General features: G+C 38.9%; 1 protein-coding gene across 1 annotated transcript in view; it reads right to left on the bottom strand.

Annotated features, from left to right (window-relative positions):
• The window catches only part of LOC136877829 (adhesion G protein-coupled receptor E1), a 1,255,385-nt gene that overhangs the window by 590,566 nt on the left and 648,573 nt on the right, over positions 1-16,246 (bottom strand). The window contains exon 3 of the mRNA XM_068228756.1: positions 11,013-11,088. Coding sequence (XP_068084857.1) covers positions 11,013-11,088 — 76 coding nt within the window. The remainder of the gene's footprint in view (positions 1-11,012; positions 11,089-16,246) is intronic.

The following is a 16,246-nucleotide window of genomic DNA, read 5'->3' as shown; positions in this document are numbered from 1 at the left end:
AGCCATTTTAGTATTGGTTAACACTTAGCACTGGCATTTGTGACGGCTCATTTTTTTTGCTGGAGTTTGCATTTTATTTTTTAAGTGAGTACTTAAAAATAGGAAATAATATTAAAGAACGAATTATTTCTGACTTGGATCTATAAAGGTTAAAAATGAATACATTTTTGAACAAGCTATGAAATAATTTTTGCAAATGTTCTTCACATTTCTTAAAATATTTGTAAAAGTCCTTGCGGGACGCTAAACATGGCTTCGTGGCCCACATGCGACCGCCATTGGAAATCTCTGTTTTACAAGTAGAAGACAAAACTGCATCAGAGTGAACATTTGAGAAAATTATACATGAAAGGTGGGATGCTTTAAATGTCAGAAAATATTTTTGAAGGTGATGGTAAAGAGCTAGTTTCCCTGACTTAAGCTGGAGGGGAATTCCATAATCTGGCGCTGGTCACTGCATACGATCTATTAATTACATTTGTGCGGTGCACTGGAATAGAAAGAAAGGATCTGGAACGCGTATTTAAGTTGTGAAATGATGATAAAAAGGTGAATTTAGTGGGTGACTTTCACCTAACACTTTAAAGACCATCGCTAAAATGTGCAACTGCCGACGTTTATCAGGCTTCAGCCATGGGAGAGCCTTGTAGTACATCGTACCCGATATTGTAAATAAATCGCACGCAGGAATTCAGTGCTCGTTGAAGTTTAAGTATTTCTTGTCTCGTCATGTCAACTAAAACAACGTCACAATAATCAAGGATGGGGAGAACTAGTACCTGTATTAGTTAGGACTTTAGCTCAAATGTAAATACATCCCTCTGCGTGTGTGTACTATTACACCGTGTTTTGTCTCCAGTCCCACAAATAATAAATTTCAAGAAAGGAGCTGAAACTTTTACACAAAGCAAACACCGAAAAATACGGTTATATTAATGCGCATATCAAAATAAATTTGAGTGAGGCGAAGCTTCCGTGGCTCAGACGGCAGCGCATCGGCCTCTCGCCGCTGGGTACCGTGGTTCAAATCCCGGTCACTCCGTGTGAGATTTGTGCTGGACAAATCGGAGGTGGGACAGATTTTTCTCCGGGTACTCCGGTTTTCCCTGTCACCTTTCATTCCAGCAACACTCTCCATTCTCATTTCATAGCATCTGTTAGTCACTATTAATCACTTTGGGAGTGGCGACCCCATCGTACTAATAGCCTATATCTGTTTCATTCATTACATCCCTGACCCGGTCAATGAGTGGAAAACAGGTTGTAGGTTTTCACTTTTCATCTTCAATTTGAGTGAGGGTGAGAGAGAGTGTGTGTGTATTTCAGTAATTCCTCATTAAGCTTGACACCGACTTAATTATGTATATATATATCGATCATTTATAATCATTTACTAGGGTAAGGGAACCGCCATTATTGATACGTACATTGAGGTTAGTTTCTTGATGCTTATCTCTCGTGATTTCAATATGTAACTAGTCAAGTTGGCAGCAGTGAGGGGCCATTAATGAAAGAGAATAGAGTGGCGATATTTGACTTTTAGCGTATGCCTTATGTCACGAGTATGAGGCAAATACTTCGTCAACAACATCCATAGCAATGGACCTCCGTCCTCTCCCTGGTGCGACACCTATTTCCTTGAAAATGTTAATCATGTTCTTCAGCCCATTAATTAACATGGGAGCTCTTCTCAGTTTTTCCTGTTGGCGATATTCGCGCAATGCTATCGCTGATATTCTGGTAAAACAACTTCACGGTCTCTCTTCTCAATAGCCATTACGTCTCACACGGAGGAGTTCAACTTTCTTAAGTTGTAACGAACTTTCACTTCGGAAAAGCAATAAACATGCATCACCAAGCAACAAACATGGAACATACCCAATGCAATTTCACCGGAAGAATAGACTTACGGAATATTGCATGTCTGACTGCTTACAGTGCTATATTTTTGCCTGGTGGCAAGACTTGGAACTACTAAATTTTGTGGCATACTTTGCAAGCGCATTGCTTATTTAACATATCTACGAAATATCGGACTTCTACGATCATTAGAGGTCGTGCTGCGTTGCGCTGAACACCGCCAGTTTAATTGTGGACACCCGGTAAATACGTTTTGAATTCTAGAGATACAATTATCTGAATTCCTGATCTTCGAGTTGTAACAGCGTTGAAGTGAACTATCAATGTGCGACGTTTGTTTACTGCCTGCTTCTATTTACGGAATTTTTTGTCCTTTTATACTCTCGCGCAATACCTGGTACTAATTTTAAACGTATTCATTTAAGAAACAAACATAGAGAACTAAATATTACTTCCATTCCATTGTTTGCAAAATGAAAACATGTCCTAGCCCGTGTACAGAGTTGAAGCATGAAATAATGTTCGTAAATATGTGTGTAGCCGGGATAACCATCAAAGTGTACAGAGAGGTCTGCAGGTAGTATATAACACCAGCTGAATCATTTTACAACGTCTTAAGTGTAACATTTTCTCTTCAATAGTGTTGTTACCTGAGTAGCAGAATAAATACTAACAGAAGTACGGTGGATGCAAAGCCACACTAACGGAAGCTAGTAAACCTCTCATAACGTAACTAGCATTTTCCCTCCCTTTAATGGTAATTTATAACTTTTGAAATGGATTTTACTTGCCTATGTACATCTCAGCATCCAGCTTAATGACATGTGGTAGAGTTTCGAATAGAACTAACTGCAACAAAATATGTTTTTAAGATGCCACCTTATTCCCATCCTATTACACATAGAACATTCACATAGAACAAAAGGCGTGATTTATGCATTCATTTCCAGAAAAAAGTATTTTTAAATTTAATGTGTAAAATAGAGTATTATTTTTAATGTTTTTTCTAATGGTGCACTTTTCGAAGAATGTCGCCCAAAGAGAGAGGGCAACCAAACGTCATACATTTATTTGTAGAAGTACATACCAGGTAAGGTGATATATTAATTTTGCTAACAACTTGGTCGTAAAAATACATTAAACTTGAACCAATATATTTTGATTTTTGGGGGAATTTAATATTTTTGGTTATCAATATTTTACTTATTTTCAAGATATCTTTCATCTGTCATATAGCTGCTACTACTGTGGATACCCTCAACAAATATTACTTTAATTTTTCAACGGTTTCAGAGAAAAGTGTACCTTTAGGACAAACCACATTCAAAAATAATATTTTACACATTAATATTTTCTTCAAATACATGAATAAATCATGCCATATTTTTGGTTCTGCGTTAAGGAAGAACTATATAATGCATGTGTAAAATTTGACTGTTCTATGTGTAATAGGATGGGAATAAGTTTTCATCATAAAACGAGTACTGTTGTGCTTAGGTCCCTTCCCAACTCTATCATGTGTTCTTAGTAGCTTAGTTCCACCCGTCAGCTCTTGGTGAAATTAAAGGAGTAATGACTATGGGTTTGCAACCATTACTGAAGTTTCTGAATAAGTAACGTAGTGAATGGATTACTTAATTAATACTAAAGAACACCTGCTTAATTTGGGCGTAATTCATCTTCTCCACCATATTTACATTAAAGGAAGGTAACGGAACATTTATTGGAAATTATACATGAAAGGTGGCATGTTTTAAATGTCAGAAGTTTAAGAAAATACTTTTGAAGATAATGTTCATTCAGTGTCCTTTCAGATTATCACATCTAAACATTAAAAGAGTTTACATAAAACCGTCTCTTTGTTATACTGGACTGATTTGCTTCATTTTAGTTTTATTGCCACCGGAATAACCTGCCGGTGAATCATGAGATATTGATAGGTCTCTAAGTTCAGCCAACTTTAAGTAATCATAAAATAAAATCATTAAATGATCACTCCAATAATTGCAGGTGAACTCTTACCGTAACCCGAAATACATTCTGTATTTAGCAGATTCCTACGTACCTAACATTTTCATTAAGGAGATGAAGCTGATCCCTGCCCATGGTGCCCCTGCTAAGGTAGTTGGAATTAAATTTCCATTACTCATCTGAACGTCAGCACTTGGCTACCAGACTGTCTCTAAAGATCTCCTGGTCAATGATACGCAAAGGAATAACATCTTATACCAGCTCTTTTCAGAGCCAATGGCTATAGATTACTGGGAGCTACTTTTCATCAATCCTATGGTACTGAAATGAAATGGCGTATGGCTTTTAGTGCCGGGAGTGTCCGAGGACAAGTTCGGTTCGCCAGATGCAGGTCTTCCAATTTGACGCCCGTAGACAACCTGCGCGTCGTGATGAGGATTAAATGATGATGACGACACATACACCCAGCCCACGTGTCAGCGAAATTAACCAATTATGGTTAAAATTCCCGACCCTGCCTGGAATCGAACCCGGGACCCCTGTGAACAAAGGCCAGCACGCTAACCATTTAGCCATGGATCCGGACTCTTATGGTTCTGCAACCAATATTCGTGACTCCATCACCAATGCTCACCTAATCTCAAGAAATAATGAAGGTTGAATTTTAACGTCGTTGTAGAAATTAATAATTTGACTGTTGTGAACACATGCAAACCCCCAGATGTACTGTGGCCCGATACTGTTCCTCCAACCTTTGCACATCCTGTAGTTTATGTGGGTGACTTTAATAGTCATCATACTCAGTGGGGATATTCAACTAATGATATGTGTGGAGACTGCGGATTGGTCAGACATCAATAATGATTACCTAATATTCAACCCTAAAGAAAGAGGCACATTCAGGTCAGTGAGGTGGAGCTCTTTTTTTTTTTTTTTTTTTTTTTTTTGCTATTTGCTTTACGTCGCACCGACACAGATATGTCTTATGGCGACGATGGGATATGAAAGGCCTAGGAAGTGGCAGGAAGCGGCCGTGGCATTAATTAAGGTGCAGCACCGGCATTTTCCTGGTGTGGAAATGGGAAACCACGGACAACAATATTCAGGGCTGCCGACAGTGGGGCTCAAACCCACTATCTCCCGATTACTGGATACAGGCTGCACTTAAGCGACTGCAGCAATCGAACTCGGTGAGATGGAGCTCAGATACCAATCCAGACTTATGTTTTGTTTCAAGTCATCATCAGGGTGTCAGTTTACCTGCGATCCGTAAAGTGCTCACGAATTTCCCAAATAGCCAACATCGTCCTGTTCTCACAGAAGTAGGCCTTCAGAGAACTACTATTGGATCATCACCACTGCCACGTTGGAATTTTAATTAAGGCGATTGGGATAAGTTTCCTGCTGATCTTGAGAGTAATATAAGATGGATTCCACCTAATGTTAATAAATACACTAGATTTGTTAAAGCTGTATTAAGTGCTGCAAAGAAACACATTCCCAGGGGAGTGAGAAAATAATATATACGTGGGTGGAATACAATTTGCGAAAAAATTTACAATGGCTTTCAGGAGACTAGAGGAACTGACGTTGCTGATGACCTTCTTCATAACTCAAATAAGGCCAGACATTGTAAGTGGACAGAAACCATAACGACTGTAAACTTCACGCATTCCAGCAGAAAGACTTGGAGCCTGATAAAGAAGTTAGGAGGAGTGCCTCATACACCTCAGCCTAAATCACTTCTGACACCCAATCAAGTTGCCCGCCGCATTGCTAGTTTGTCAAAAATCAAACCTGACAAATATCATAAAAGGTTATTAAAAGAACAAGTATCCCATGAGAAAGGACAGTGTGGTGCTTCATCAGATAGCTCCGACCCTTTTACTGCGGAGGAGCTAATGGCAGCCCTGAAATAAATGAAGAACACCATTCACAATCGAATTGGGAAGTTTACATTATAATGGCAGGCTCCATTGCCTAATGCGCGGTCACGATCGATTTGGGAAGTTTTCGTTACAATGGCAAACCCCTTTCCTAATTTCAGACTAATTACAGTTAAGGAGTTTTATGATAATGGTTGGCAACCTCCCTACTGCCAGTCAAAATTGATTTGTGCTGTTATAATTTTAATAATGACAGGCCCTCTTTCCTACTACCAGCCCGCTTATTACCAGTCACACCGAGTTGGCGAGTTTCCATTAAAATAGAAGACCACTATACCGAATGACAGTCACATTTTAGATGGGTACATTTGTTTATAATGGCGAGCACACTTGCCTACAGCCAAACACTATCGGGTAAGGGAGTTTTGAACAAAATTGCATGCTCCCTTGCCTTCTGAAAGTCAAATCGAGATGGGAATTACTCATTGCAATGGTAGGCCCTCCTTACTAATGCTAGTTACACAGGATTTGGAGAAGGGCCTCCATTCCTACCGCCAGTCAAAATCGATGAGGGGAGTACTGATTACAATAGCAGAGACATCCTTTCTCTATCGCTACAAATCGACATCAATGAATACATACAGTATATAGATCGACATACCAAAGTATATGCATGTCTAAAATATTGCAGACCTTCATTTTCAGATTAACTGCTGCTAAACGGCACGTCATATCGGCAAACGGATTGTACCATAAAACACCGTATTAACAGTCTAAATGGCTTCTCCTATATTTTCTCGTGTCTCATCTACTCATGGGTCAGATTGAGTTAGAAACGTTGAATAGGGCGAAATTTGGGTAAGTTGTCTCACAGAGCATAACATTTCGGATAATTAAGTTACAGATACAAACATAGCATTTGGCTCACATATGGCTACTGGGTGGGCCAATGTTCGTAGAATTTGATGGTTCTATCTATCCTATAAGTGATTCAAGCTATGAATTATGCGTGTAAAAAGTGCAAATTTTACTTAAAATTGAAAAATCGATATAATCTATCGTATAAGGAATAGAAATACGAAGAAAAAGGTCATAGGACCAAAGGTGTAGATCACTCCAAATTGAACGGAGGTTGTGCCATCCGTTTGGTGATAGCACTTACCGTTAAGCCACGAAATACCTCGAAACGAAGGTCTGCACCGTCATTAAAATTGCCTCCATTTCTCGATATTATTCGGGGATAAAAAGTAAAAAATTTAAAGATCTTGGAAATTTTCCGTCGGTTACAGCCTAAAACGCATAATATTTCCAAATTTAAATTTTCTTTCTCGTCCGGCAGATTGTGCTGCAATCCTGATTTTGGGGGAGAGGGGTAAAAATTAAGTCTTAAACGGATAGCTGTACAAACATTTCGTCAAAATACTAAATGTACAGACACGGTCATTACAATTCTATTTATATAGATGGGTAAGGAATCTGCTCCATATGCAACATCTTCCGGGATATATCCGCTGGACTCAGCCTGCAAAACCGATCGTTCATGATATCTCCCTTATCAATCCTCCTGTCGAAGAAATGCACATGAGAAAAATGTTTTAAGTTGGATTTTCATCAAGGTTAGTTAATTTCCAGTCAGATTGGTCTTTTACATATATTGGGAGAGTAAATTCACTGTTTTGCTTCCTTATATATCCCCAGTCCATTCCGGGAATTTGAAATAGTATGGACCTTATAACCTACCTTTGGATGATAAATATAAAGTTTGGATAAATATCTCCAGTGGTTTTAAAGTTACAAGAAATACGCTTTACACGCACCCGCTTTTGAGTTAAGTCCGTTGGGACTTGTGCTGAAAAACCGTCCTTTGATGATATCTCCCTTATTAATCCTCCTATCGAAATGATGCACATGAGAAAAAGGTTTTATAAATTTATTTCCATTAAGGATGGTAAATTTCCATTAATTTTGGATGTGCATGTATTGTGGAAGTGCAAAATCATGGTTTCTGTTTCGAATAAACCCCGCAGTAATTGTAGGTTTAAAAAAATAATATTGGCCCTAAACCTACCCAAGGGCAGTTGGATTCTAAATATCAAGTTTGGTAGAAGTATATCCAATAGTTTTCAAGTTATAAGCACTCAGACAAACAGACAGATAAACAGACAAATAGACACGAAAGCTAAAAATTATGCAGATGGTCATTATTACACCTGAAACGGATACATCTGTGGAAATGTCGCCAAAATAGTTAATGTACAGACACACGGACGTTGCGATTTTATTTATATAGATGTACAATATTTCTTAATGATAGAACATTTCTATTAATAGTTACAATATATTTACCTACCTGTTCCACATAACTAAAGAACTTTCCACCAGATATTTTCTTAGTTAAAAATGCTATAGACACAAAACATTCATGAGGTACAAAATTAAACAGAAGATACGGAAGCACACTAAGCAGATACGAGATACAGAAGAGTCATTAAGTACGTGGATAGCTCGTCTAGTGTTGCTGTGATACACTAAGTCACAGCGGGGAGTTTACACAACAGGATGTTGCCATGACAGTTCTTGTTTAGTCCCAGAAAGATGCAGTTTCGTGCTTACAGTATAGGTCTAAGCAGAAACGCCGTCTTTGTTGTGAAGGATAGTTGAATATCAGCGGTGGAACTTGAGAATATCGTAGTTTAAGCACAGGGCAAATTTCAAGTTCTGCCAACAATTAGGCATATCCGCTAGAAACTTATGAGATGATCAATTCGAAATCCCCCGGATCACCACGACGCGAAAAAAAAAAAAACTATGTGATCCTTGAACTGTTAGCGGCAATCCACGAACATATTGACTGTGGTACGTACATAGGTGTACACTTTGTTGCCTGTACTGTAGGCGCCAGTCCACTAACATATTGACTGTAATACGTACATTGTTGTACACTGTGTTGAATAAACTGTAGGCGCCAGTCCAAGAAGTTTTGTAACTTCCCTGCATCGCGTGTTATAGTGACGTTTATGTGGCTTAGATTGTATTGGAAATGGAAAACACCTTATGGGTATAGCAATTTCCATTCATCCGTTTATTTGTTGATTTGTTTATTGTGACCTTGTGTGATCATGCGATAAATGCAGGTCATTTAAGCTGAAGAATACAATTAATTGTTCAGTTCCCCATACATCATTTCATGCATTAGTTACGAATTTCTTCCCGGCTCCATGGATGAGTGGTCAGCGCTTTGCATATCGTTCCTTGTGGCCGTGAGTTCGATTTCAGACAAGGGTGAGTGTCCTACACATGGTAAACGCCACCCATCCTCGTCGGAGTGTCAGCCTTAAATGGCTTCAACCTGTCTAATAACAGACACACGAAATCTTTATTCATCTTTTAAATGGAATTATCCATTCAAAGTAATCTCCAATTATCAGTTATGAGCACTTTAAAAAAGTACGCATTGAATTTAGAAATTCAGAATGAGTTTTAATTATCTAACCGAGATAAAATGGCACTGATTATGCCTTTGTGATTCGTGCCCGCTGCGAAGTTGGGGTTGTTATTCTTCTTCCAGTGATTGCTCGTGGTAACATCGCTTTGTATTATCAAAATTGAGCACGAACTATTCCATTTTTAAAATTAATATGCTTGCAGCTAGAGTAGGCGACTTCAAGGATCCATAATACTAAAACAAGTTTATGGCGTATAATAGTTGCGAACACGGGAAATGAAATATAAAAAAGAAGGGGTTGTGATCCGCGACACTTCAAGGGGAGACCTATACCTTTGAACATAGAACAATGGGGTGTATTAAACATTTTTCCGCAACAATGTAAATTAATACTAAAGGGAAACTTGGCATGACAAAAAGATATTCCTTGATAATAAGCCTACATATTTATATATATCATATCAACTTATGCCATTATATATAATTAATTATTCAGAATGGCGATGCACCGTGGCCAGTATTATGCCGTTTCCCTGATAATTTCTAAACACATGAATACTTTTTTATACTTATTTTCTTGTTATGATTCGCTATGTTATAGCTAAAACATATACTAGAATCAGTGAAGTCTATCAAGTATAAATACATTTCCATGAAGATATTTTCAAGAAATCAATTTTTCATTAATTTTCATTCGAATTTTTTTAAACTTAACCAATGAAACTAGCTCAATAATTCTAATATATCATCTTCTTCTCCGCATGCATGCGAAATTTCACCTTAATATTTTAAAATCTTTCAGTTTTCAGGGAAACGGTTCTGTAAAACAAAAGTTATGGGAAATGACCAACAAACTTACCGATAAAGCTTGGGTGACAGGGCTCACCGTTTTTCGTCAAATCTCCAAAAATATTGGAAATATTAACAAAGCATTTGCACTGTTATAAAGAGAACAGTTCAATTTTAAATGAAAAGTAAATTGAAAAACCACATTTTTGTACGGTCCTTTAATATGAGGATGCACATACATGATATCTCAATACCTTCATTGATTTCTTCAGTGCCGTAAGGAAAACGGTGTGCTTGGCATCTTAGTTGTCGCGAGTCTATTGCAAAAGTCGACAAATTAAGACGTGGTCGTCCATCGGACTCCATTCGTAAGTCAAGTTTCTTAGGACGCTATATATTAAGATAGTAGAAGACACGCAATAACGACGAAGTGACTGCATTCAGATAAGATAGGTGATAATTATCTCGATATAAGGCACACAGGCCATTACTGTGGTCACGTATGACATCACTGGGGAGATGGTGGGGCCTGACAGCGCATGCTGCCGTTACTCTCCCAAAGTCAGTCGCAAGAAAAAAGTCGTCGAATTAACATCGCTCTGGGGGTCGTACATTATGTAGATGTGCAGAACTACCAGAACTCTTGCGTGATGCACCCGACCTCTCGTAAGCTACCGTTATTTAAAATTATTAGTAAACAGTTTTTGTTTTCGGTATTAAACATATTTCATTTTCCCATTTTGACATGTTCTAAGTTTCAATAACCACAGCCAAGTGCGTAGTGTCAGTGTATGATGTTCCCCCTTACATGCCGCTCCTTCCGCTCTAACTACTCACTGGACCAGCAATCTATGAAGCTAGCTGTCCAAGACTTTCTCACAACTTCACAGAGTCTGTGGACAGGCTTCAGAACAGCAGTCATAAAATAATAATAGAATCATATTGGCGTATGAGAAATTCCCTGTATGTATGGTACATGCTCCAAAATGCAAAATTATATTTTCGTAACGTTAATAAAGCAGATAAAATTAATTGAAATAATAATATGAATAACAACTCACTTGTGCTGGACAGAGATCGTGCATAGCCGAGAATGAGGACCACAAGCAGCATCTTCTGTCCGATCAAGGGCTCCATCTGTAAAATGTGAATATTCATTAAACACTTCAAAATGAATGTTATGGCACTGGTGCTGTAAAAGGAAGCACAGTTCCAGCCCTTCAGGCAAGCAACTCAGTGTTGAAGACATCCGAGGGGTATGAGCTACGAATTTTACGTAAATAAAATAGAATAAAACATGAGAATATATTATTTAATTATTCCTAAATATTACAATCCTATCCTTAATTATCGTTATCTGGTCAATTAAATAAGCAGTTTGCCTTTTTCTGGCACTACGAGCGCTAATGTGAGTCAATGCAGAGTTTCACTTAAGCCCTTATAACTATATTCGATGTAGACATTTTTCAAAAAATCAAAAACGCCTAAGATTATTAAAGCAAGGAACACATTACAGGAAGAGCGATGTAAATAAGTTAATTTGCTGAGGATTTGAATAAAAATGAGAACGAGTGAAGAAACAAGAGATTTTAGGCTGTTTTTCCGGAAATGCGTTTAGGCCGGAAGTGATTTTCGAAATGTGTTCTTTTAGTTTGATAGAGCTGTCTATGACTCACAATTGGAAACATTTTCGGGGCCTTTAACCTTTTAACATTCGGCACAATTGAGGAAATTGCTTAATTTTATGTTTTTCGTAGTATGGGAACCTTACATTTTTCTGCTAAGAAATGATCTGAACATTAATAAAAACAGGAAATAAAAATACATACTATTAAAGGGCACTTATTATGGTTAATTAAATATTAAATATAATACCATAGCAGGCTCAATCTATACATCTATACCTAGGATAGGCAGGGGTAGCTAGAGGTAAGTTGGTTTTTATTCTTGTTTAATATGTTTTTGCAGGTATGTGTACTATTTATATTTAACTTGTGTGTTCGACAGTCTGAAAAGATTTTAAATTACACTCAATTAAGTCTACAGTGGAAAGCACTTTCTGAACAAAAAATAAATTAAAAAATTGAAGGGTTTAATATGCCAGGTTTAAACAGGCTTCCACTCAAGCAAAATGACACCTAACATTACCTATAGAATGAAGAAAAATGTCTTAGAAGAGGAATTATCAACTGAAGTCGCACCATCAAGAAGCATGTGGCCTAAGAGTGGAAGATAGAATACGCCAAGAAGGCCAATGTTGAAGCCCCACGACCCAACTGGGTATCAAATTCCAGACCTCTGAAGCCTGAAAACCAAGATGCTGCGGACCAGTCAACCACAGAGGCGGAGAACGGGGTGCTTACAAAGACTTGCAATCATTTATTTAAAATGTAGACCCTATTATACTTAGCTTCAGTGGTTTGGAAACCAATTTCCTTCGACTTGTTAGAGTCACATCTGTGGTGCAAAAGTCTAGCATACCGAGCTCGATAGCTGCAGTCGCTTAAGTGCGGCCAGTATCCAGTATTCGAGAGATAGTTGGTTCGAACCCCACTGTCGGCAGTCCTGAAGATGCTTTTCCGTGGTTTCCCATTTTTCACACCAGGCAAATGCTGGGGCTATACCTTAATTAAGGCCACGACCGATTCCTTCTCACTCCTAGCCCCTTCCTGTCCCATCGTCGCCGTAAGACCAATCTGTGTCAGTGCGCCGTAAAGCAACTTGCAAAAAAAAGAAAAAAACAAGTCTAGCATTGCAAAATTTCATAAATATTGTGATATCAAAAAGTGAATAATACAGGGTGGTCGGAAACAACGTGGACCGAGTGCAGAGTGTTGGTCATACTGATAAACAATTTAAATAAAGAAATGAAATGGCGTATTGCTTTTAGTGCCGGAGTGTCCGAGGACAAGTTCGGCTTACCAGGTGCAGGTCTTTTGAATTGAGACCCGTTGTCGACCTGCCCTGTCACGATGAGGATGAAATGATGATGAAGACGACACATACACCCAGTCCCCGTGCTAGTGGAGTTAACCAGTTATGGTTAAAATTCCCGACCCTGCCGGGAATCGATCCCGGAACCTCTGTGACCAAAGGCCAGCACGCTAACCATTTAGCCACGGAGCCCAACATTTGAAAGAAATAATTATCTATCTGGCACCGATGTCATTTTATCAGCTGCTGTAGTTGACCAATCAGATCGCTTCGCACGCGGCGAGGCGGTACGTGACTTAAGACCGGCTTGAGAACGCCAGTCAAAGCATGGTACTTCGCCAGCGGAGGGGTTTGAACACACACCTCGCAGCTGACAGCATCGCGCCAAAGCAAGTACGTTACGGCGACACTCGCTGAAACCAACGGTGTGTTTGTGTTTGATGCTGATTTCCCGGCACGGCCCTCAAGCTCATTTAAATTCACCCGTGATGTGATCTAATTGGCTGACTTGAGTAGCTGATGACGACGGTGTGATGTATCGACTTATTTCACTCAGTTGTGACTGAAGTATTAAAGGAAGAGAAATTGTGAAGGCGTCAAAACGCGTGTTTTGGAGAGCTCTATCAAATGGAAAAGCCTCCGTGGCTCAGACGGCAGCGCGTCGGCCTCTCACCGCTGGATACCTTGGTTCAAATCCCGGTCGTTCCATGTGAGATTTGTGCTGGACAAAGCGGAGGTGGGACAGGTTTTTCTCCGGGTACTCCGATTTTCCCTGTCATCTTTCATTCCAGCAACACTCGCCAATCTCATTTCGTAGCATCTATCAGTCATTAACATACATCACATTGGGAGTGGCGACCCCATCGTAAAAATAGCCTATATATAATTCATTCATTACATCCCTGACCCGGTCAATGACTGGAAAACAGGTTGTAGGTTTTCATTTTTCATTTTCATTTATCAAATGGTTAGAACATTTTAGAAACCATATCCGATATAAATATTATTCACGAAAAATGCGTAGAAAATGCCAGTATTTAAAAATTAACTTGTTCGACAATTATTGTCTGATGTTCATTTTAAATATTTCAATGAATATATTGATCCTTTCTTAAAAACCCTGTATACCAGATATCTGAATTTCGCAAAACTAAGGTCTCTAGTTTGATCTGAAGTGGATAATATATGATGTGACAATAGCGCTACTAGTGGTAGAGTTCGACAACGAATGAGTTTCCGGTTGGAAATTATGTTATCTAACAATCAATCACGTGAGTATGTCACGCGTCTTTATACCTCCAACACGTAAACGACGTTTGGTTGCAAATAATAAATTAGAAGAGTGGAAAAATCTTAAAGTGGTGAAATATAGTGATGAACCAAGACCGAGTGGTCGTTCGGATGAACATGTTGTGATAATAGACGGATCAACAAAGACAATTGATGAATAAGAATAATAATGTTGCTTGCTTTATGTACCACTAACCAGTTTTATGGTTTTCGAAGACGCCAAGATGCCGGAATTTAGTCCCGCAGGGTTTCTTTCACGTGCCAGTAAATCTACCGACACGAGACTGACGCATCTGAGCACCTTCATACCACCGGACTAAGCCAGGATCGAACCTGCCAAGTTGGGGTCAGAAGGACAGCGTCTCAACCGTCTGAGCCACGCAATCCAGCAATTGTTGGAGATAATCGACCTTCATCACGAGTCCGGCAGCTGATGAAGCCATCGTCGTTAATTGAGGTCGTTAGTGAGGGGTTGGATAAGCAAGTTAAATCGTTTGAAAAGAAAGAAACTCAAGTACATCTGACAAAAGATGTATTTACATGTATATAACTATAGTAATAAATATTGTGTACATTGTAAGCAATCTCATCGTTTACTTATCCTTCATGTCCTAAAAGTTCCCTTATCCACATTTCTTGAAGAAACATTTTCAATTTTCACTTTCTGGTCCAAAGAACTAGAATTGTAAATTTTTCAAATTATAAATCAGTACGAACAACCTTCTAAAGCTCATATACCGGTTCATGTTCTCTCCGCCCACACTGTATATTGGCTCCGTGACTGGCTCAGTTGACAGGTATTTTCTCCAGTCGGTGGTAATATTAAATGTAACGACATACTGTAGCTGCCTGATCCATATATCCTAACTTAGCGGTACTTAGATGTAAGCTGCCTCCCCTATTCTAAATTTATGAGCATAATGGCCCAGTATCTAATCGCATTAAACGAAGCCATAATATTGATTACTGCAAAACTGCCCATAATGGCTGTAAATGGACGCTTAAACTAAATACTCCCCGATCACACGAAACATTAATGCTTTAATAACTTGCATGCAGCGCACGTGTAGGAAGGAGTTTTCCTGTCAAACTGGAGAATTGAAAGCACAACGAAAAGAAGACTTCCAGTGAATTATAGGTCGTGTTGAGATTTAGTATGGTTACACACGTTGGACATCAAAAGTCCTCGGATAAATTAGTAATACGATATCGAGGAGGTAATATTTTTTTGTTTCAGTTGGTTGAGGACCACAATGTTTGTGTTTTAACCGCGTTGTTGCCGGTTCTGGTGTTATTAATGGTAGGTTTGGCTGCTCCTTTCTTCTTGGTACCTTGACCTTTTCTCTTGGCCCACTAATCCTCCATTTTCGGGCTGAACTCTATTTTGCGTTGCTCGGATTTCCTGGTCTCATTGTGGTTAGATTCTATAACGGATGTTAGGAAGGGTATGGTTTTTACAGTTGAACGGAAGTTATTTCTATTAATTATGATGGCATGATTAATATCAACTTCTGCCAGATCCTTCTCTTCTTGTTGGATCCACCGCTATCCAGTGGCTTTATCCCTACTTTGAAGATCTTATAGGATAGTCTGTGTGAATCCATTCTATACAGGTGTCCGTAGAAAGCAAGCCATTTTCTTATGATGGCATTTGCGATTGTTTCTTGGCGTCGGTAGAGTTCACGGTTTGGTTTGCACCATCGCCAACTATATGATAGGATCGTTCGACCTACTATCTTTCTCAGGTAATTAATTTCTTGTACTTTGAGGGCTCTTAGTGGGGTCTTCTTAGTTAGAGATGGGCACTCTGCTGCATCGAGGACTGATGCTCTGACTATTGCATTGTATTGTCTTAGTTTGACGCTCATCGATAGGTATTTTGAGGCGTTCAGTTTTCTGCAGGCGTAGTTTGCCTTGTCTAGTTTGATTCTCCAAAGCAACCATTTCATTAAGGTCTTCTGAAATCCGCTCTCCAGGGTACCTTACAGTTTTGGCTCTCTTGATATGCTTGGTGTCACCGACACTCATTGTTCCAGGTCCGTCTTTTATATTGGTAATGAACTCGGTCTTT

The sequence above is a fragment of the Anabrus simplex genome, chromosome 7, assembly GCF_040414725.1.
Source record: "Anabrus simplex isolate iqAnaSimp1 chromosome 7, ASM4041472v1, whole genome shotgun sequence".
Taxonomy (NCBI): domain Eukaryota; kingdom Metazoa; phylum Arthropoda; class Insecta; order Orthoptera; family Tettigoniidae; genus Anabrus; species Anabrus simplex.
The sequence above is the reverse complement of the archived record's forward strand: the minus strand, read 5'-3'. Positions and strand labels throughout refer to the sequence as shown.